The sequence below is a fragment of the Gobius niger genome, assembly GCF_951799975.1.
Source record: "Gobius niger genome assembly, chromosome: 3".
Taxonomy (NCBI): domain Eukaryota; kingdom Metazoa; phylum Chordata; class Actinopteri; order Gobiiformes; family Gobiidae; genus Gobius; species Gobius niger.
This window is the reverse complement of record NC_136854.1, coordinates 24,728,619-24,752,189: the sequence shown is the minus strand read 5'-3', so window position 1 is coordinate 24,752,189 and position 23,571 is coordinate 24,728,619. Positions and strand designations below refer to the sequence as shown.

Here is a 23,571-nt window from a genome sequence, read left to right as displayed (position 1 = left end):
ATAGATTGATTGATATAATTGATGGAAGAAAAGCACTGTCCATAATAAGTGAACTTAAACAAAGAAATACGTAGCAACTGTGCAATTATTCAGACTCCTGCTGAATACTAATATATTCACTGTGGGGCTGTTAGAAAAAGAGAAGGAAGGTAAGGCGGCAGAGGTGGAGGGAGATTGGCTGGAGGGGAATAATAATAACACTAAAGTCATGCCTGGTGTGCGTTTATAGCCTTATCAGCTGGGGCAGTGCACAAGCATGCAAATACAGCCTTTGTCAACACAGCCAGGACGCAATCGCAAGGCAACCCAAACGTGTCCGCCGACGGCTCCGCGGCTCCATAAACACCATTAGAGGAAATATACATGCTTCTATGTGACACTATCAGGACAGTATGGAAAATAACCAGCGTACGGCGAAGGGAGTGATGACTAGACAAAGGCATTCTGGGTAATTGAGACAGCGTACACGGCCAGCCATGCAGCTCCAGGAGACATAGCCATAATGTGATCCACTGTGGAGACGTTTCCCATTTACAGGGGAATAATAGCACTTAGGTCAGAACAGTGGCACTCGGAGATTGGATGGGTTTTCTCATTACTATATATTGGCATCAGGGTGGACACGACTAAGTGACGGCTTGTGTGTTTCCAAGTTAGTTTTATGTCCATTCGGAGCATGTTATGAGACAGTAGGATTACTTATGCATGAGCCTAAACAGGCAGGAATCATTGCTTGGGCTGCAAAATATTAAACACAATAACGTCTAATGGAAAGCTACACAATCTCAATCTTTACAATAATACAGGCACGGACTTCACTAAACAGCTTTTCTATTGAATTGTGCAGTATTTCTGATATTCTTCTCCCCTCAGCTTCTCTGGCTTCGTGGATGTAGCTTATGTCAGACATAGATCATGCTGCGTGTTGTTTTGTTGTAACAAGGCTGCGATTAGGGCTGGGTACCATTAAATGATGCCAGTATAGTACGGGGAAAAAAAGTTCAGGCACTACTGGCATCTAAAAAATAAAAGCATCGAAAAATAAAAGTACCAAAAATATATATATATATCTTTAGAAACTAAGAATTGATGCTTATTAGTCCAGGGACAGTTTTGAAGGAAGTATTTTTGGTCATTTGTGTTCTTACTATATGCACTCACTATTTGTTCACTGGCTTACATTGCTCTGTCCAGAAGTAGGTATATTCTGTCCTCATGTTACTTTACTTGTCTGCTTCTATGTTTGTCCAGGCCATGACACCTCATGATGTAAAAATTGATAAAGGTTGTTGTAAATATTTGCTTGTTGTCACGTGACAGATTTAGTCATATGATTCTTTTAAATACATCTGTGGTTCATTAAGTATGCCCTGACAAAGACCTCTGGGTCAAACCACTTAGGCTGGTCCATGACTTAATAAAGGACTTTTCATTTTTTCATAGACTCGAGTGCCTTGGACAATTTTTCCTCTGACCGCTTTCACCACTCACCATAAGCTGTACTACCAGCAAGTCAATAGCCTGCTATGCATGTTCAGCCTGTACTTGATGCGCACCGGTCATTTCCAGATCATTGATGTACTTGCTCTCATCTGCTTTTCATTGAAGGTTCAGCTCAAATAAATGATATAAATTTCAAAGAAATGGTATTTTATGGAACAAATTAACATTATTGTTCTGTTTTCTGGTTCTAGATGACAAATATTCTAGTATATATAAAAAAAAAATGTTGTTCAGGTATCGGTATTGTAAACCAAGTATCGTTAATGGTATGAAGAAAAAAATAATGGTACCCGAGCTAAAATGGATATTTTTGCCTCTTGTAGCTCTGCAGAGGAGAAAGCTGCGCTTACAGAGGATAACAGGTATAACAGGTCAACCTATTATCTGCCAGTTTAGGGTCAGGGTTAGAGTTAGAGTTAGCAATTATGCATATCCAAATATCAAAGCCATTAACTGGAAGCTCACAACCAATATGCCAGGGTGACACCTCATTTAAAAGCCACCACCTTCTAGTTTCTAAAACTATGTGGAAGATCTGTGTGAGTGAAACACAAATTTCATCACATTTCTAACACTAATCCTAACCCTAACCCCTGACCCCTGATCTGTGGGGGGATGGTAAGTAACAGGTTAATTGATTGATATCTTTGTCAAAATTCAATTCAGGAGTCTTATTATTTGAAGAGGACTGATACAAGGATCTGATACTGTTCAAAACATGTTTGTAGAGGTGTCCACAGGCTTGTGTAACAAAGATATTGTAAACCTACATTAGTTAGAAATTAAAACACTATTTATACAAACTCTCCGGCTCATTATCCACACCTTACTCAAATGTATTTCCACAGTACTGCACTTGAATATGTTTCTCAAATGAGGTCAGGGCAAAGTAAGGACATGTTTTGAGGCACTTTTCCTCCCGTTTGCCGGCATACAAACTTTTAAAGCGGCGAATCAAACAACCATTCGTCTCGGCCCCTTTTGGCTCGGAGCACATGTGGCGTTTCTTAACAAAATGTTCCTTGGATATTAAAATCACTTCAGAGGCCGCATCCGTGAGACCTACATAGATAAAAGGAAAGATAATTTATCAAGGCAAAAGTATAAATATGTGATGCTCCATGAGCAGCCCACAGGGACGGCAAAAGCCTTGAGATCTTCAGCTAAACAAACAGAGACAGAGTACAGGGACTTGGAGGATTCTTGTTAACGCATCAAACTTACAAAGTCGACTGTGCAAACATATCTCTCTCCTATGAAACATTTCAATCTGAAAAACATATGCAGAATGTGACTAATTTAGTGTTCTATTAGAGATATGCAGATTAGGCATAATATTACACTACAACCTGTGATACAACCTGTCTTTACTTGAGGATGACCAGATTATCTGCTTAATTGTGACTTTACCGTCCTATGCTGAATGCTAAAACTGTGTGTTTGTGAACATTTATTGTCACTTCCATGGACCAATCAGCATTGAAATGATAAGCCTTTCCATTGGTTAATATGTGATTCATGCACATGGCCCAAAGACAATGAAGCAAAGTGCGTAAGAGAGCATTGCATTGGCAAAAAAACAAAACAACAAAGAGACACCTGGGCTGTGTAAAACAAAGAAAAAATCATGTTTTTGGGAGAAAGCCACAGGGCCACGGTACAAAGGGATGATTTTTTTATTTGTGCTACCACCAGAGACCTAAAATGCAGCACCAGATGTAACACTTTGCAATCCAACACCACTCTGACCAGCACTAACTGTATCTACTTAAAGTACAATGTGAGATTCAGCGGTTGACCTACCAATGGCTCTTTCCTTGGACTGCTTTACTGATCACTGCAAACTGAGAACACTTCACAGAGGTGCAGTTTTGTGAGATGCAAACAACTGCTTGAGCTCTTTTACTTAAGCCACTAAGTATTACTTTATGGAAGGTATCCCATCAACTTAACTTCATCCCATTTACTAATGAGTCTCTGAAGAGATACCCAGCATCAACCACAACACATGTAATAACGCTACACCTGATTAATCATATCAATGTTACATACATGCATGGATTACACTCCTGACACTATGAAGCACATCTCAATATCATGCTTCACTGCACTGCATGAGACTGACGGCAGGGGATTGAAACCCAGCATCGCTCACTTCCAGCACAATCCGATAATCCACCGAAGCGGCATGTATCCAAATTAAGATAATACCTGCACAATTACTATTGCTACAGCTGAGGTGACAAAGCCGTACACAAATTTACCCGTTATTGTGCGCAAATGACAAGCCTATTTCTGAGCAAAAATACCTCTCGGATGAATCCACTGAGATATAAATATGAAAAGGTGTTTCTAGATCATGTGATTGAGGATGTTCCACAGATTAGTCGCTTATAGGTTTATGGATGACACTTTTCACCAACCAATATAAAAAAACAACTCAATAGATTTACATTAATTTTACAAAATTTGAAATGGCAGCAATACAAATCACAATGCGGATGCTCGTCTTTAATCTTGGTATTTGAGTATATTTAATCTAAAGCAGAACTAATGGTGCGTTCCAGGTAGCTGATAACTGTTATCTTTCCCACTTGAAAATTACGACTTACGACATCAGAGCGTTCCAGGTGAACTCATATGTAAACAAAATGGCTAATGCTACCACTGTTAGCTCATACTATGCAAACGTTTTTTTTTTTAAATGGGAGGTGGGAAATTAACCAGTTACAAGTTGGAACGCACCTTAAGTAATCTTGCCCCAGAGACCATGAGCGCCACTGCAGGTGTCCTAGCATGTTGCGTTTTTTTTTACTCATTAATTGTCAATGAGAGTAAAGACTACACTGACAGAAAAGACAAAGGGAGAGAGGGATATTGTACATTGTGCCACAATTCAATGACACAACGAAGATAATTTTTTTCACTCAAACTTGGCTGTCAACACTGCTAAAGTGGCGCTAGCCCGCAGTTAGCTTTGCCCGTTAGCCTGCTAGCTTCTTCTTCTTGATTCTATCAGTGTGTATTGCGCCTCCGACCCAGAGGCAGGGAAGTTACAAGGGTTGTTTTCTGGCCAGAGACATCCGAGGGGAGATGAATCAATCATCCCATTAACACTTGTAATACCCCCCGAGGGACTACGGAAAGGATTTATTGAGGTAAACAAGTTACTTTGTTCTTGTGATTCTTGAAGCCAAACCATAGACTGTAAAAATAACGGACGTCTTATGCTCACTCCTTCCCGTTTACCAGAATGACCACGGCCGTGGGGGAATTCTGACAAAGCATGTTCCTAAAAAGGACATATGGGCGGGATTTTCACCGTAGACTCGGCCCTTGCGCGACGTGTAGCTCGCGCTGCTCCAATGCTAACAGTCCGACCCTCATTAAGTACGAGATTTCAAAAATTCATATTACGAAAACCAGCCTGGTTTCATATAGTATTGTGATTAACCCAGCGTTATCTCAGGAGGAATATCTCTAGGTTTGAAAAAATTTAAACCAGGCGTTTAAGTTGTTTTTAAGGTGTCTAAACTCCAATGCTTTTCAATGGGGGCCTAGTGGCGATATGGAGGTACTACAGCAATGGCGGAGCAATGGCAGCCCCCACGTTCGTGGTCAAAAAGCAGGGCAGCCAGCGGCCATCGAGCCAAACCCATATTGAGAAGAAGCATTTTAAGTGCATTTCAAACAACTTTTTTTTTCTCTGTGCCGCTACTAACCAAAAGCAAAACTCGTGAACAAGCACATTTAAAACACAAACACTGACTGAAATGCAAAAGTATGCGGCTAATGCTGAAATCAGCTAATGCCAAAGACGAACTCATCAAGCATAAACATTACTCTCCGCTGTGCTACAGTTGATTTGGCAGTGTTTGTATGTTTCCTCACAGTAGATGGTGCAGAAGTAACATGCGGTTAATGATACGTTAGGTGTATCTCAGCGTGCGTGCGTTTGGCTCTGCAGGTGGGCAGCCCAGGCGTAATGAAAGGGCCAGTTGTTTTTTATCGCAGGAGCTGATTTGCAAAGAGCAGATGGATCGGTCTCTAGGTCTCTCTGCTCTCAGTCTTGTCCCACATTGCTGCTGTCGCCCCATTTAACAGCCAATTTCCTGCCAGCTCATCACAAACACACATAAACAGACGTTAAAATCAGCAAAAAAAATTTGATCTATGGTGTAATTCAATTGCGTGAAAGAACAAGGCTGCTGTGCTGAATCTTAAGAGAATATTTAAGTGCTTTTGGTATTTTCGGGGCATACAGGGACAAGAAACATGATGCAACAAGACACAAACACAACGCAAACTCCTATGGGGAAGCCATTCTGGACACTGTTTTTTAATGAGCTTGCTCCAGATGTCTGCCTGGGCTATAGCCGGAGTTACTTCATTAATCAACTGCATTTCAGAGCGGCACAAACACTAATCCTAATTTATCACTCAAACCCACTAATCTCAATTTATCACAGTAATCCCAAAAGACTTACGGTATCTCTGGCCCATTATCTAATGTGCTGACGTTACATGCAGTTTGCTAACTGGTTCTGTTTTGGGGTATTTCAGCTTCATCATGATCACACATTTTATGAAAAGGGATAGAGATAGATAATGCTCATTTCAAAACATGGGGCCCCCAAAGCAACAATAATGAAGTACTTAAATGACTTCATTATTACTTAACGGTGATAATCACAATCCAATAGAAAACGCTTTGAACGGAGCGTCTCCAGATTGATATTACTGTGCTAATGATATTTGCCCTGTAATATCAATCAGGCTTTTCCCAGGTTAATTACAAGCCATTATTGCAAGACTGCTGTATTGTTTTGCAAATTGCATAAATTGTAAATAATGTCCTAATGTGTTTTTATCACACTTGAAACAAATTCATTAAAAATCAACTCAACATATGACCAAAAAGAGATGAACAGAAAATGCAACCAAGACAAACCAAAACAGCAAGAGACCTCCACACAGCAGCCTCTAACTTTCTCTTGTCACACCTGGAGATAACAATAGCTCTTTCCTGATATCTCGCCACCGGCTTCCAGTCCGTGTAACATCCCTTGTTGGCTACTGCGTTAATGCCATTTCACTCCTGAGGCATGGGGGTCCCAGAGATTCACTTCATGATACAACTGTAACAACTAATTCTAAGTCTCTAAGAAAAAGATATAATTTGTCTGTGTAAGTGGTTATAAGATTTAACCATTGACGATGATGGTCATATTAACTATTATAGAAAAGAGACTACAATAGAAAGTGAACATATTCTCAGCTCATAGCAAACAACTCCAAAGTAGACCACTAGGAAGGGTTGTTTGAGTTGAGGATGTTTGACCTCTAATCTGAAAAAGCTTCTTCACACTTATCTGTTCATTGTCATCTAAAGTGTGCTTAGTGGAATTAAGATGGAAACAACCATCCTCAACACAAACAAGATGAGTACGTGCGCTTTGCCACATTGGAAAAAAGGAAAACTGGATGACCAACAGCGAATACAAACATTTTCTGAACTTTGTGACCAACGGCAGCAGAACTTATTTTGACAGGCCTCCATTAGTCTGCAATAGCTACACACTTGAAATGTAGTAGAAAGCTGTGTGAATGAAGCTAAATGTAAGGCGTTTGTTTCTGATGATGGAACAAATGTTGTAAGAAAAACTCAATCTTTTGTGGTTTTCTGGCCAGAGACACCAGGGGGAGATGAAAGACCTTGAATATGCATGATGTGTCATGTAAAGATTTGATTATATTTCTTCATCTAAAGAAAGATTTATTGGATCTAAGGTCTAAATCACTAAATGATTATTCAACCATTTTATAAACAATACATCTAAAAACACCCCTGTACAGTTGCTGCAGTTTCTTAGTTACGTTTTGGGTCATTTAGCAGTAACGCTGTTGCCTTTTCATGGTCTATGTCAAAGTCAGACTAACCTTTGCTTTCAATGACCAGAGGAATAATATGTGTTTTATAAGTCTTAACTATGGTGAAATACTCATCTCTAAAGGGGTCTGTGTCTGAACAGGGAGAACAGAGACCAACTGTAAATACAAACTGAACTATAGAGAGGGGTTATGTCTGTGTAGTTGTGAGACCATTTGCAAATGTAACAAATCCACAAAGTCTTGTATATTTTGGCTATTTTTTCAAAAATCTGTATCACACTGACTTCTCTAAACCTGGAAAATACATTGAGACAAATTCACTAGTCACAGGAAAAGCCAGAGCCGATCCCCACAGCCCTGACTTCTGCCACAGCTCAAGAGCAAACCAATAAATTTGCAACAACTAGCTTTATGTCTGTATTGATTTTGCCATGACCAGCCATTTCACTGTATGTAGCCTGTATGTTGTGGCTTATAAATTGCTTCTACTGTATTTTTTTTCCAGTTCAAGCCAATAGCCAATAGAATAAGCTGACAGTTATTGTGATTAGATAGTACAAAGTTACGGTGACTATCAATGTTGCAGCATCTTTAAGAGGACTGTATTACAGCGCAAACACACACTCGGGGCTAGTGTTGTTACCTTCCGTGCGTATGGTGAACGGGGAGTCCCCCAGTCTCTTGGCTGAGAACTGCCCCCCCAGAGAGGTCATTAGGAAGCACAGGCTGAAGAATCCAATCCCCACCACGAATATCCTGCAAAGGGCAGAGGAACAAGTGATTTAAATGGTACTTCAGGGCCGGAGACATATTGATGGGGAGGTAAATAGCTGGTTTTACTCAAGCCAAATACAGATGGAGGTAATGGCACATGAAGCAGAACTCAGACATGTTTAATCATAACAAGCCCATTTATGTACATTTTACACTGTCAAAGCTTTGTTTTATTCTGAAAAATGGTTTGTTATTATTACTCATTTTTGGAATTGTGATTAAAATAAAACTCTGCACTGCACATCAAATTCAGCCATTGATTTAAACACATGATTAGTAGAGAAAAAAAAATCCAATATCAAAACGTTTTGTAAAATTGTGTATATAATAGACCAAAGTGCCACAGGTGGTAGAATATACTTGTTGCATTACTTGTTATTAAAGCAGACCTGCGTAACTCATGCCCCTAGAGGCCATAAGCGCCACCGCAGGTGTCGTAGCATGTTGCGTTTTTTTTTTACTCATTAATTGTTGGTGAGAGTAAATACTACGCTGACAGAAAAGACAAAGGGAGAGAGTGACACTGTACATCCAATTAAACAATGGAGAACTTTTTTTTTCACTCAAACTTTGCTGATAACACTACTAAAGTGGCGCTAGCCCAGAGTTAGCTTTGCCCGTTAGCCTGTTAGCTTCTTCTTCGTGATTCCATTAGTGTGTATTGCGCCTCCGGGTCAGGGTAGGCAAAAAGTTGCAAGCATGGTTTTCTGGCCAGAGACACCAGGGGGAGATGAAAGACCCCCCAATCACCCCATCAACACTTGTATTTGCCCGAGAGGGATTACGGAAAGGATTTATTACTTAGTACTGTTTAAAGTTATTTTTCATTAATAGGGCGAAGGCACTCTTCAACAGGAATCAGGCGGTCACTGAGTTCAGCGCAGCCTAATGCTATAGATTTGTCTCTGGATAAGAAACATAATTCCCATTGTCCGCACCAGTAACAGTGACAGTGATGTTTCTGGTTGTGACAGGAAGAGCATGAAAATCACCATTTACTGCGACTCATAACACAAAGATTGCAACCAACATTCTCATCTCTAAATAAAATATATAATATATATATAGAGAGAGAGAAAATAGAGTGTTTTCAATCTTAAGCAGGAAAGTTGAAGAGCATGTACAGGGGACAGATGAAGGTGGGTTGTAAATGCATGGGATGAAATAAAGCAGAATGGGCTGTAATGTGAAGTGCAAGAAGCATGAAAAACAAAAGAAAGACAGGCGGGCCATTATGGTAGACAGCTTAGACGATCGGAGTGATGGACAGACAGAGGAAAAGGGTTCAGAACAAAGAGGAGATGAGAGAGAGAGAGCAGTGAAGACACGCAGAGAGAGTGAAGGAACAGCAGGCAGCACTCCTGGAGCAGAGCACAGATAGAGCAATCATCACGAGGAGGAGAGGCAGCGACAGGAGCCGAAGGGTGAAGCACTCCAGTACACCAACGTTATTGGAGGGCATACGGTTAGGACCACTGCCAAAACCAGGGGAGAACTGTATACCCCAGAGCAGGCTGAATGAATGGGAGTAATCAAAAATAAAAACAAACCCAAATGAACGAAGGAAATGGGAAAAGTAAAGAGTTACAAGAAAAGCACACAGATTAGAATGGGCAAGACTGTAAAATTGCATATGACCATTTTTTGCTGTTGATGGGATAAAGCCTGGGGTATTGATCGTACCAGTAAAGTGTGAATTTCATAAAGAAAAGTTCAAATACACGTACTAAAACATTATGTGACACAGGAAGAAAGAAAGTCCCATAGAAAATTGGGACTGTGTCCTGGCCCATTGGTACAGTATGGTTGCAACAGTGACAGTTATGCAATATTCATTTCTACTTATGTCACATCCTGTGCCTATGACACAAAATAATAAACATCACACCACCAACTTTTACTAATGCGACTGTTATTAGTCCAAAAAATGTGTAAAACAGAAGAGGTATAGCTAAATAAAAGGGTAGGAGGAGCAATGCACAATGTTGAGAAGGCAGCTCAAAAACGAGGCATAGAAATGAGTGAGCCATGGGTTTGAAAATGCATCAAAAAGCTCCAAAGGGGAATGACGCTATAACTCTGTGTGTGTTCCCCGGTAGAGTGCCATGAGAGAAGCAGAGCTGGGACTTTCAAGAGTTGAAACCCAGGTCTTTCGTGTGGGAGTAAATCCTGCTCTGGTTAAGCTACTTTATTCAGTTTATATGGATCAAAGGTTATCTTATTACGCCAAGACGGGAGGCCACCGTTTTTTTGTGATTTTCATCTGCTGGACAATCTGCTCCTCCGACTCCATAAGTAACAAGGTAGCTCTCGCTTTCAAAGTGAATCCAGAGAAGAAATGCCTTGAAGGATTTAGAGCAGAACAAAAAAGGGGATTTGAGAGTTTCATTTTATAAGCTGGGGGAAAGTCAGAAGTGCTGGCTCCCATTTTAAATGCTTCAATGTGTTTTGTACTGTGGGCGCTTCTTTGTAATGTTCATCTAAATATTTTATCTACATACTACATACATCAGCCACATCTTGCCTTTTTAATACATTAAGAAACTCCAAAATAGGAAATATGAACTGCTAAACTAGTAGAAGAATCATATGTATGTCAGAACACATTCGTTGAATCTTTACACAACATAAACCCCATTAAAGGGGCTAGATGCAAGTTTAACATGTTATACTCACTACTGCCACCTCAGGTCATATGTGTAACTGCACCTTCTATATTAAGCTCGTGCATGACCGCGCTTCGGACCGAATTAACGCCTTTTTGAGTGACAGGTCATGATTTTAGAGGCAGTTGTGGTGAACAGGTCTGAGCTCATTCTACACATTAGGACATGGCTGGAACATGTAGGGGAGGAAAATACATTATTTTAACATTTTTACACTCAGTATAGTCCCTTTAAGACACGGGATGATTTGAAATCTGTTGAGGATTTTACTGTACACATATCTTTGAAGTGAACAGTCATGAGTTGCCTTTGTACAGTTTTGTATAATGCCCTTGTGTGAAATTCATAATTCAGCATAAACCCTGCACAGGTAGTTTTAGCTCCAGCACTGAAAACTGGAATGCTAACATAACAAACAGATGCATTATTCATATCTATTGCTTCCTCTTCAAAGCCAAGCAAGAGGGCTGCTTGTTTCAATGTGAGCTTCGGCGCAAATACAACTGTGCACTTCGGAGTCACGCAAAGTTCTCCACAAGAGCTCTTAATATTGATGATGAAGTGGTGAAAAACATGCTCCCATCGACAGTGGCCACTCAAAGCGACATTTACTGCATGGTCTGGACAGACCCGCAGAGATGAGATGATATGAATAATCTGTTAAGTATGGAGCTGTGGTTTGGCGCCAGTCCAAGGTGACTTTACATTCTCAGGCCATGCTCAAGTGGGACACTGTACAGTCTGTGTGATCAAGGGCTGGCCAGCATTACTATAAGCACAGCTCTCATCCTTAGTTATTTTAAAGGCCCATAGAAACTCTTGAAAAGGGGCAGTCAGTATATGGAGTAGCGTCGCTTTCACTGCCTGGAATGGAAAAGGAATTATTCTTGTGCCAGTTGTCTTTAAAACGTAATGCTCTAATAAAGCAGTTTAGGCCCACAGCTGGTCTTTTTGCGATTATACTGAATAATACAAGTGAATCAGCAGTCTGCAACGCGATACACTAAGAACAAGCACAGAGACAGTGAAAAACTGAGGATAAGTGAGGGAAAGGCAGTCTAATATGTCAAAGGTTTGAAGAATCTGGATAATACGGGGGAGTTGCAGGCGCATCAATTCTTCTGCGCAGACTCCGCAGCGTGATAAATCAACAGAGAGCAGGGAGAGGATGTTTAAATCAATTTGCTGTAAGACATTGTGACACAAACTTCATTCCCCCCATATAGCAGCCTTTATTCGACGTGCATATAAGTAAAGCATTAGAGCCATTTCGAGACCATTCAATGAATTGCAGTTTGAATTATTGCAATGAGCTAATTACACAGTTACATCCTGTATGGGCTCCTAGTCAGTATAAAACCTGCCAACTTGGGATGCACCGATCCGATGCTGGCATTGGATATTGGAGCCGATACTGGAAAAAATACGGTCTCGGGTATCGGCTACAAATATCTGATACTGAACCGATATCAGTTTTGGCTCCACCGCTGATTTAGTTTTCACTTCCGCAAATGTATTGTATTATGCCGCGCTAGCAATAGCATGATAAAGCTAGCGGGTGCATGCTAATGCTAACAAAAACTAATTAAGGCTGGGTCAGAAACTATGATTGAAATACCTAAAGAAGCTTAATACAATAAAATAACCACTGTTGTTGTATTTAAGTTTAACAAATAACTGATCTCACATATTTGTAATGATCAGATCACTTCATGTGAGTTGTTTATATTAATATACCCAAGGATAATTAGTGTAGAAAGTCCTTGTTTAATGTTCATCCATTAGTTCATCAATAGATATAATTGATAACTGATCTGTAACATTATGTCAATAAAATATGACTTTATTTAACTTAAAAAAAAGAGTATTTGTGTATATTTACTCAGTGACTTTAACATGGCACCTTTGCTTTGCCTCATAGTGGCGTCTATGATGCTTCAGAATCAATTGTTATGGGGTTTCTGGACAGTTTCTGGTATGAACCCATAAAACAACTGATTCTGGAGTGTCATAAAGGCCACTAAGAGGGAAAGCAAAGGGGCCATGCTGCACCCATTAAGTCACTGAGTCACTAAAAGGTCAAATATACACACTATTTTTTTTTCACTTAAAAAGTTGCCTAGTGCACCTTTAAAATGCAGAAAAGAGTCAATTAAATTTTTCACTCAGAGAAAGCCACTTTTAAAAAAGTCCCTTGGTATCAGTAAATATCGGATATTGGCAGATACTGAAACCCTGTATCGGTGTCAGTAGCAAAAAAACAGGATTGGTGCATCTCTACTGCTTACCCTGTCATTTAGACCTCTACACACATGTACTACATCTCCACAGATACCTGCACTTGCTATTTGTGTTGAGTGCGTGTAATGGCACTCTTTTCTGCGTTATAGTCGCAGACGATAATGATCAGAGAGCTGACCAGTGACCTGCTCCTGTGTGAGAACACAAGCACTGCACGCATTACGCAGAGTGTTTACATCAAAAGCAGTCACATCCAAACAGCTGGTACTTGCTCATTTACTGCTCTCTCTCAAGCACTGTCCCTCCCATGGCTCCACAACATTATGAAATAATCAAATATTACAGCCCATCTGTTCTGCCCATAGCGAAGTTTTACTCAAAGCTGCTTTATAACAAGAAGACCGCGGGGCCAGGGTGCGTGTGTCGACAACAAGCAAATGCATCATGTTTCTTGTTTGGTTTGTTTTTTCTGGGAATTAGGAGAGCGGTTATCAGTCCTTTGTCTCTAGTGTGCGGGTGCTCTCTCCAAAGACAAGATGCTGTGGCTCAAAGTGAATGAACAAGAATAGGGGACGGTTGCCTGCCTGCCATTGTATGTTGTAAGATGGTCTGGTAAGGAAAAAGAAATGATACAGCTGAAAAAATACATATGTCTGAACATTAAACACAACTTGAAGTCCAATTTGTAAATGTTTGCCTGCATTAGACTGCTGTACAGGGCTGGACAATTGATCACATTTTATTCGCAGTTATCTGTCAATCCCAATAATTGTCATAAACAGTTCTATACCTACTCCTACGGCAGTAACAGCTCATTGTTTGGAGTTTGTGATCAGTCAAATGGAAAGCAGTCTGTGTTAAATGATACAAGAGAAAGCATTCGTTGGTTTAGTCATTTGTTGGTTTAAGATGAGGCTTATTATATCTCTAGTATTATTTACTATATTAGCTGTATTACTCTGTAAAGGTTAAGTAAAGGACAAGAATGAAACCAGGCCCATATTCTGTTATAATCTTTTGATCTGAGGGGATATTAGTTTGGCTGAAACTATGCTCTAGCTGTTACAATCACAGTGGCTGATGATGGAGCACTGTTGTGTGAGTGGGGCTGATCAGATGCTTGTCCTAAGGCGATCGTTGCCAGTCTTATCGTTTTGTCGTTTCTCTAAAGTAGCGTTAGGTGGGTGATACGGGGGGATTAGACCTTGGTCCTGCCTGACAACTCCTTAATTAACAGGCCTAAAGTAAACGCTCAGATCCCTATAATTGGATCAGAGGAGAGATGTGCTATCAGCTAATTGGCTTCTTCGCACATATAGACCCATCCGCCTTTGCCTCAAGGTATACGCACACATGAGGATGATTTGTGAGGCGAGATCGAGGAGCTCTGCCAGGCGTGGAGGTGTTACTGGTCTGTCTTCCAAGAAACTTTTTCCTGGCACCGAGACCTTATTCACATCTGAAACAAGATTCGAAAACCCGCTTTTCTGTTTCTCACATGCATCATCGGTGACAGTGCAATATCATGAGCCATTTGTTATGGATTTGCAAAGGAGAAAAAAAAGCTGATTTGGAAACCATTTTTTCAAAAATTCATAAAATGACCTGTATTTAAAAAGCACTTTCCCCTGTCATTCATAGGGTATATGCACCACTCCACACTGCTGAGCTCTGGGTTCATGAGAAGAGGCTCTTCCTGCAAACTGAGAAACATACAAGCGATTAGTTTGTGTAATAAAGAGGAAAATGATGGCCTCACATCCACTCACATCTGAACTTGTCTGGTGTGCGCTGATGAGACGCAAAACACCAACGAAAAGCTCTGCAAACAAGTGATTCTGTGCGAGTTGTGCAGACACAGCATAGCCAGTGCCACAGCTGAACTCCACGGCACCTTTACAGAGACAAAGAAAACCTCCTTCCACCCTCTCCAAAACCCAGACCATTTCAAAGCATCTGCACGACACCGCGTGGATCAAGCCTGAGCTGAGCACCTATTCATGCAGATGCCCGTGTGTCTGTGTGCGTGTGTAGGAAACCTTCAGCAGTTCGAGCCGCAGCATGCAGACAAACAAAGCCCAGGGACTCGCCTGTAATGGATAAATGCATGCGAGGAAACTTAAGTTAGCGCAGGACTCGCTGCTACGAGCTTAGTACAACTCCTCTTATCGCTGCGTGGCGTGGCTTTATCCCCATGAAACCAATCTGATTCATCTATTAGAGAAACATCTGCTGTGCGCGTGCCATTTGGCTCTAAATCTAATTATACCAGCGAAAGGTTTTACAACTAAGTGCCCCACAGAGACAAAACGATAGGCAGGAGACATCAACGTTGACAATATGGACTTGGCGCTCATGTGGGTGACCTCATAATAAGCAAACATGCGACTCACCTGAACGGTTTGAAGGTAAGCAGGCATCTTCTCACCATTATTTTAACGTCGGTGCTGCCAGCAATCATTTTTCAAAACATGTTGCGGCCCCCGGCATAGTTGACGTCCACCAAATGACGTGGTCACTCATTTTTAAGCACGCTCCCGAGTAAGTCCGCGTCTCAACGAAAACATGTAGAAGACGTTCCTCCGAGTCAAAGTTTCAGTCACTACGTTGCGCTATCCGTGTGTAAGCATGCCGCCTCACGCTTCTTTTATCCGCCCAGACAAACAACAAAAGTGAAGGTATGGACTGGAGCGCCCGCCGGAGTCCCAAGTTTTTTTTTAAAAGAAAGCACAAACTAGGCTTCTTCCTAAAGATGCTGCGCGCAGGAGTAAGAGGAGCAGCGAAGCGCACTTCCAGAGCAGAGAGCGCGAGTGTGGCGGGTCAGTGCCTTGTTTTCCGTCGTCACTGCTGCCAAGCTGGTGAGGCTGAATATCCACGTCCGCTTTACGCTTTCAAAATAGGATGTTCAGATGTGATGCCCTCTTTTTTTTTATTAAGACGTTACGTTACAATGCCGCAAAAGAACTGCCTGATTATCTCGTCATCATTACGTTCAGCCTATTTCATTCAATGGGGTGAGGGTTTTTCTATTATTATCTTTTTCTTTGCTCTGTCGTAACCACTATTAACCACGCTTTTACTTTGTTCCTGTGTGATGATAGCAGACGCAAGGATTTATCTGCCTTGGCAATTTCATTTATACATTTGATCCACCTGAACTGTAATCGTATTGTCATTTTTGAGGATATCTATGGGATCTTTATAGAAGGCACATTATAATTTATGATAATTTATTTTCTATGATATCATTCATGAATTCAAAAACATCACACTTGTGGCGTGTGCATATCAGCGCAGAGCATTTCAGCACCATGGACAGCCCCAGCTCTTTTCTTTCTTGTGGACAATACAGTATAGTGACACCCAGCGTGAAGAAGTGGTAAAATAAAGTAATGCAAAGCAATTTAAAATAATTACAGATCCTTATCAATGTATATTCAGATCTCCCTATATATTCACCCCAATATATACAAATATACATTAAAGTCAGAACAGTGGCTGAGGTCATAATTCATCATGATGAATTGGTTTTAAATAATTTTGATAGAGCTATTGTCAGAACACACGTCACAGCATCTGAGAGTAGCAGAGCTGGACTCCTGTTGTGGAGGAGGCCTTTGAGGGACCAGCCTTGAGATGACAGTGAATTCTCTTCATGCATCAGTCCTTCTGGTTCATGCGGATTTGACTGACAGCTCACCGCCCACACAGGCGGTCCCTCTCTGCAGGCTGTGGGAATAGTTCGAATCTATTAGCAGGAACCTGCAGGGCAAACATGGGATTTACACCTTTTGTTTGTGTGCATGCACTGGAGCTGCGTGAATATATTCACTCACACACATGCGGCCATTCATATGCAGAAGAACTCGCCGTACTCTGCTTTTTCAAAGAAGCAGAGAACCCAAAGGCGTAAGCTTTCAGATATGTTCAGCATCACACAGAGCAAATATAGACATTATCTCCACTGTGCTCTTTAAGTGAAGTAAGCAGTGGCCTCTTCTTCATGTTGGTGTATGTGTCTGTTTAGTTGGTCCATCCTTGTGTCCTTCTGCTCCTCTCTGTAAAGGTCCCAGTGTGCCGCTTGTCACTGGCCCTAATGAGCTGTCTCTACCTTAAAACAGCATCTCGCCTCGAGCTGCGTCCACCAGCATCTTTAAAGCCCCAGCAGACAAAGCACAACCAAAGCACATTTTCTTTTGTGGTGTGCATCCCTCCTTAGATGTGAACAACAAAAACAAAGCTTTAAAAGTGAAAACACCCAACAGCAAAAAAATATTTTAAAAATGCTCTCTGTGTGCCAGCACCCGACTGATCTTGTGCAGTTCTGGTGATCTTACAAAACTATTTTATAAACCATTTTATACAGTTTAGAAGCAAATAAAAAAAACTGTATTTCTCTTATGAAAAACATTATTCAACAAAGTCAAAGTAGGTTTTCAGTAAAGCTGCTGTACCTGGCATTTCGTGCTCTCAATCAGTGACAGAGGAATTTAAATTGTTAGCCTGATTCGTATGCATAAATTCATCTGTGTTACAACTATCATATTGCAATTTCCTTTCACGGTTTTGCTAACAAATCCAAATGCATCATAATAAGATACAGATGACATGTAGCCATTACTTTTTCTTACTCTGCTGCAATGGAACCATATATATAAACCTAGACATGAATAGTGTATTACATATGTATATGCCTATGTACCTGGTTTACTTTTATTTCATGTGACGTCTGATTTATTTCCACTCCCTGCTGAATATTTGGGTAATGACAGTGTGATTAATGGCACACAGCTGTCAGCTGACTCCTTCAGACTCGGTCACACAGCACACACTGAACTGACATTCAGTGGATTATAGACATTGATAATCTTTTATTCAGGGTAAATGAATTCATCTGGGGCTCACAGCTCAGCATGAATGCATGTTTCATTTCACATCTGCTGAAAATCTGTTCTTCATAAAGGGAACATGTATTTGAGAAAATCATTGTTGTAGAAACTAGAGCCATGCCAGGACAAGGTTATCTGTCCCATCTCACTGTCATAAAGACTATGAGCAAAGAGAATTGTGATTCACTGTGTTTATATTATATCTTCTCCTCATGTGTGTGATGAAAACATTTTCAAAATATTGAAATATATCTTTTCAAGACTTCCATAATAACATTTTTTCCATCACTCAGTTGTAACACATCCAAGTGTGCAACAAACCGGTTCAATGTAAACCAGACATAGTTTGTGCCTTTTATATTGCTTAAGTTTTATTGTGTATATTGTACATATTGTTGCTGTACTTGTACAGCACTTAAGCAGTACTAAGTAACTGCTTTACCATAATAAATCCTTATCTTAGTCCCTCTGAGGGTAATGCAAGTGTTAATGGGATGATTGGGGGCCTTTCATCTCCCCCTGGTGTCTCTGGCCAGAAACCACAATTGCAACTTCGCTGCAACCGGGTCGGAGGCCCCAATACACACTAATGGAATCATGAAGAAGAAGCTAACAGGCTAAGGGCAAAGCTAACTGCGGGCTCGCGCCACTTAAACAGTATTGAGTGAAAAAAAAATATCTTCATTGTGTAATTGGATGTACAATATCCCTCTCTCCCTTTGTCTTTTCCGTCAGCGTAGTATTTACTCTCATGGACAATTAATGAGTTAAAAAGCTGCAGTGGTGCTTATGGCCTCTAGGGGCATGAGTTACTTAGTACTGCTTTAAATGTGCTTTATAAATAAAATTGATATTGACAACAAATCTGATTAGAGGATTTTTATTCTATTTTTATTTTTTTTTTCCAGGGGAACCTATTATACATGTTTTAGTGGCAGGGGAAACCAGATTACCCGGAAACCTACGCAGACACAGGGAGAACATGCAAACTCCACACAGAAAGGCCCTGTCTAGGTGGGAATCGAACCCGAGCTTCTTGCTGTGAAGCACGAGAGCTAACTGCTGCACCACCGTGCCGCCCAAGTGGATCGGATTGTGAGAACAATGCATATGTGGAATTGTTTGCATTCACGCTGTCTAAACACTCACATAACGCGTGATTCCTGAATGAGTGTTACAAACCAATTTGGGAGCCGTTTATCCGTACAACAACATACATCGATTTTCTCTTATTGAAGTCAGCAAAGGTCAACAACACTTCCTCACCCCACAGTGCATCTCGTTGGAGGAACAAAGTGTCTAAGAAGAGTGAGTAAACAAAGCACAGCTCTAATCAAGTGATGAATGCGGGTCATTACTGTCTGGAGAAGTTAAGACAAGGACAAAACACAAGATCGGAATCCTCACTCAGATCACGTACACGAGGAGCATCTCAGTGTCATGCTCCGTGGCAACAACATTAATTTCATTTTCTTTGGCACTGTGCAGGAACAGCAAGATGTGTCATTTCTAAAACAAGGTGAAGACTTCGGAGCTCGAGGCATTGTGGAGGTGTCTTGGTTTAGATTTACTAAACTTTGATCTGTTGTGCCGTGTGATCTTCAAAGATGTGTTTATTTATTGCTTCATTATGCCATTACAGCTACGACTATGGGGCTAACCTCATATGTTTAGGAGATAGGGGAAACTAGGGAACATGCAAACTCCAAACTCCTTCTTTCTGTGAAGCCAGGGGGCTAAACATTCAGCCATGAGAGTTACTTTAATTAAAAAAAAAATCCTTCATCTTTTGCATATTCCCATTATTGTGCCGCTGATACTGCTGCAACCACACTGCTGGTGGTCATTTCATTTCTTAATCATTGTTTATTTGAATGGGACAATGCATATTAATGAACAGGCAACTGGTGCTATAAATGTGCCAGATTTAGCTCAAAGCTAATTTCCATCTGCTGTCCCATGGGGTAAATACCAAGACATGCATTCATTTGCCAAACTGAAGACAAACAGTATCTACATATTTGCCATTATATTATGTACCTACAAGATCTTAGTAGTACTTCAAAGTCAAATCTTAGCCAGTATTACCAAGTGTCTCTTTCTGCTTTCGTAAAACACAGGGGTTCACAAAGAAGGAACAAAGGACAGAAAATTAGCCCTGCCAATGTGGACATGGTTGTCTTTGTCTGCACGCTCAATATTTATCCCCCACCTTCTTCTTGTCTTGAGAAACAAAACCAGGCTGAGTAGCATTCTGCCAGCAAGTGATCATTTTGGAAGGTTTAAAAAAAAAAAAAAAAATACGATAAAGCTCTTATGAATGTGACTCGCGGATCAGATGAGCAGCATGGCAGAGCAGGGAAATGACATGGAGACAAACGTAACAATAAGACCCTCTGATTGATCTGTAATGACGGGGGAACGCTGCAGAGAAAAGATCTGTTCTCATCACGTCGGGTGGCTTCGTGTGGACATTTTGGGAGAGGCTGTCAGGAATTGTGAGGGTGATTGACAGCAGTGGGGGCAATATCAGCCAGACCATTTGCATTTTCATTGCCGCTGAGATTGACTTGAGGTTCCTGTGGGTTGACACTGGCACGAAGACATGGACAGAGTATTGCCCAATTGTGTTGTTAATCATTACTGTGAGTGGCATGATAATGAGACAAGTAGAAACCTTTTATGAAGCATACAGTACATAGCACTTTTCTACCTTCATTAGGCCTAAAGCACTTTACAGCAAGGAACCAGTCACCCACTCAAACTCTCATTCATACACCAGTGTTGCCCAAGGACACAACAACAGTGTGTACCTTCAGCAGTTCGAGGAGAGACGACCCTCTACCATTGGCGCCACCGTCACAGCCTTTTAAATGAATGAATTAAAAGAAGGTAAAAGTAGTTGGTTCACTCCAGGCTTCTATACATGGCCAATGCCAGGACATCAATCCTGTGTTGAAGGGATGGATTGTAATGTTTTTATTCCTCTCTCCTGGCAAATGCTCAAAATCCAAATCACTGTGAGGTTGTTTTGTTGTGGTGTTGATGAAAAATTATATATTGTAAACAGATTGCAGCACTGACAGAGTTCTTGGTTGTATGAAAATATGGTGAGTTTCTCCATAACCCATCCCTCTGCCAGACTGTTTTGACAGCAGTTTCAGAGGGGGGGTTGACATCAGTGGGGAGGCAGCCTGTTTAGTGCCACCAGGGGGCACCGTTGAACTCCCTCTGGTAGACTAAGACTGACAGGGCCATGAACTTGGCCTCCAAAGTGAACTGAAGACTGACAATACAATACAGCACTGAGAGAGTCTCTTTTTGTGCCTCATACCATGAAAGAGAAGACCCAGCAGAGATTGTGTAGAGGGACTGTCATAACCACGGTGAAATACTTTTTGTAATATGGCAATGGGCCTTTCGAATAGGTTTAGATTGCTAAATTTTCAAACATGCATAAAGAATGAAGGAATGTAGGGTGGTGTGGTAGCCCAGTAGTTTGCGCTCTTGTGATAATGCGGTTGTGAGTAGTTTTGTGTGAAATGAAAATAAATGTTGCACATTTATTCACTGTGACAAATTATGAACTCTGATATGACTGTTGTGTTGACTTCAGGGTGACATTCACAGCCATCACACTCGCCCACACATTGCAGACACAGTGTGCTGGTGATCTCTCAACGACTCAGACTTCTCCCAAGCTGACCTCAGTCTAATCTCCAAATCACATCAACTGCAAAAAACAAAAAAACGCACACACACACACAAAAACAAACGTATTTTGTCCTGTTGACGGTTGCACAGCCACAGGTCTGAGCCCAGAGGTAGCCAGTGGAGAACAGAGGTGTGATTGATTCAAGCTCCTTATGCAGCAATAAGTGACAGGGTAAGGGAAGGGGGGGGGGATCAATGGAGTGGCTGCCATACTCTGGTTATATGCTGCCATCACAGGGTCAGACAGGGACAAGGGAGAATCACAGTTTAAAATAAGACTTCAAAATCTGGAAGTCAGTATTACATAATAAAATTTTGGTTCAATAATATGTAAATGTAAATATCAAATATGCAGTGTACTAACGATTCAAATTACATGAGAATATGTTGATAACAGGTTCTGTTATCAACATTCACTATCAACATTCTGTGCTGTAATAGCTGTACCTTAACAACCTTTTTGCCCATATGGTGCTGTACCACCATCTTGTACTTTCTAAACTCAACTGTCTCTAAAGGGAGACACAGTGCCCTAAATAGGATCGATGGTGCTGGAGCTTTGAGCAGGCAGTAAAGTGTCAAAGCCAGGCTTGTTCCAGGTTGGAGAGGCTGACTGATTAAAGCAATGCATCATGGGTATCCAATCCAATCCAATCCACTTTATTTATATAGCACATTTAAACAACAAAACGTTTCCAAAGTGCTGCACATGCAACAAAATCAATAAAACCAAAACAATGCAAATGAGCTCTACCGCTATGAGTGTAAAACAATAGATATAAATAAAACAGGTTAAAAGAATAAATATAAATAAAAACACATTAAAAACTATAAATAAGAATAAAACTCAATTAAAAAAATATATATATATATAAAAATAAATAAAAAGACACAGGGTATAGAGCTTTGTGACCTGTTGCAATCATCTCACACACATACTGACAATATGAAGCAACACAGGTAATCTGTCAGCAAATCTAGCAGCCACAGTGTGAGGGGGAAAGAAATGTTTTCATGTGGATGTACAAGTTAAGGATCATTTTGGAGGACGTAAAACAGGAGGTGAAACAATGTGAACTGTCAGTTATTCAGGTGGTTAGGAGAGGATAGGTCTTTATTGTCATTGCAAAATTAATCATAACGAAATTCATTTTGAGAGCACTCCCTTGCATAACAGCGTGAAAAACATAAAACATCAATAAAAAGAAATCTATAAATATAAAAGTCATTTCAAGTGCTGACTTTTTTTACTGGCCTCATGACATGTCCAGTTAAACGTTCAAGAGGGCCTTCACCACCCTGGGGAAGAAGCTCCTTCTCAGTCTTTTCTTCTGGCAATGTCCTGGGTGAGTGCTGTCAGAGCGGATATTCCTAGCCCTGTTCTTGAGGCGAGTAAATCTGCTCAAGAGAAGGTAGAGGGGCGCCAATAATCCTCTCTGCAGACTTGACTACTCGTTGCAGGTCTTTCTTGTCCTCCAAGGAGCAACTAGAGAACCACACGGTGCACCCGTATGTGACCACGCTCTCGATAGTGCTACGGTAGAAGTAGGTGAGGAGGTCCTTTGGCAGAGCGGCCTTCCTGAGGGACCGCAGGAAGAAGAGCCTCTGTGGACCCTTCTTCAGCTCCTTGGTGTTTGTCATCTGCAAATTTGTATATGGGATTGGATCTGTGAGCAGATTTACAGTCTGAGGTGAAAAGACACTACAGAAGTGGGCTTAATACACAGCCTTGGGGGACATCGGTGCTGATAGTGATGGTGGAGGAGATGAGGTCTCCAAGCCTCACACGCTGTGGTCTGTGGGAGAGGAAGTCTTTTGTCCAGTGGCAGAGTGGAGGATTCAGACGTGAGAGCAGCTTGTTGACCAGTCTGAGCGGGCTGATCTTGTTGAAC

The 23,571-nt window shown here is 41.0% G+C and overlaps 1 protein-coding gene across 1 annotated transcript in view; it reads right to left on the bottom strand.

Annotated features, from left to right (window-relative positions):
- The window catches only part of LOC306961561 (alpha-1,6-mannosylglycoprotein 6-beta-N-acetylglucosaminyltransferase B-like), a 98,766-nt gene extending 82,852 nt beyond the window's left edge, over positions 1-15,914 (bottom strand). The window contains exons 1-2 of the mRNA XM_079554350.1: positions 15,470-15,914; positions 8,039-8,151 (exon numbers count right to left, since the gene is read on the bottom strand). Coding sequence (XP_079410476.1) covers positions 8,039-8,151; positions 15,470-15,537 — 181 coding nt within the window. The 5' untranslated portion in view covers positions 15,538-15,914. The remainder of the gene's footprint in view (positions 1-8,038; positions 8,152-15,469) is intronic.
- Between the last annotated feature and the right edge of the window lie 7,657 nt (positions 15,915-23,571).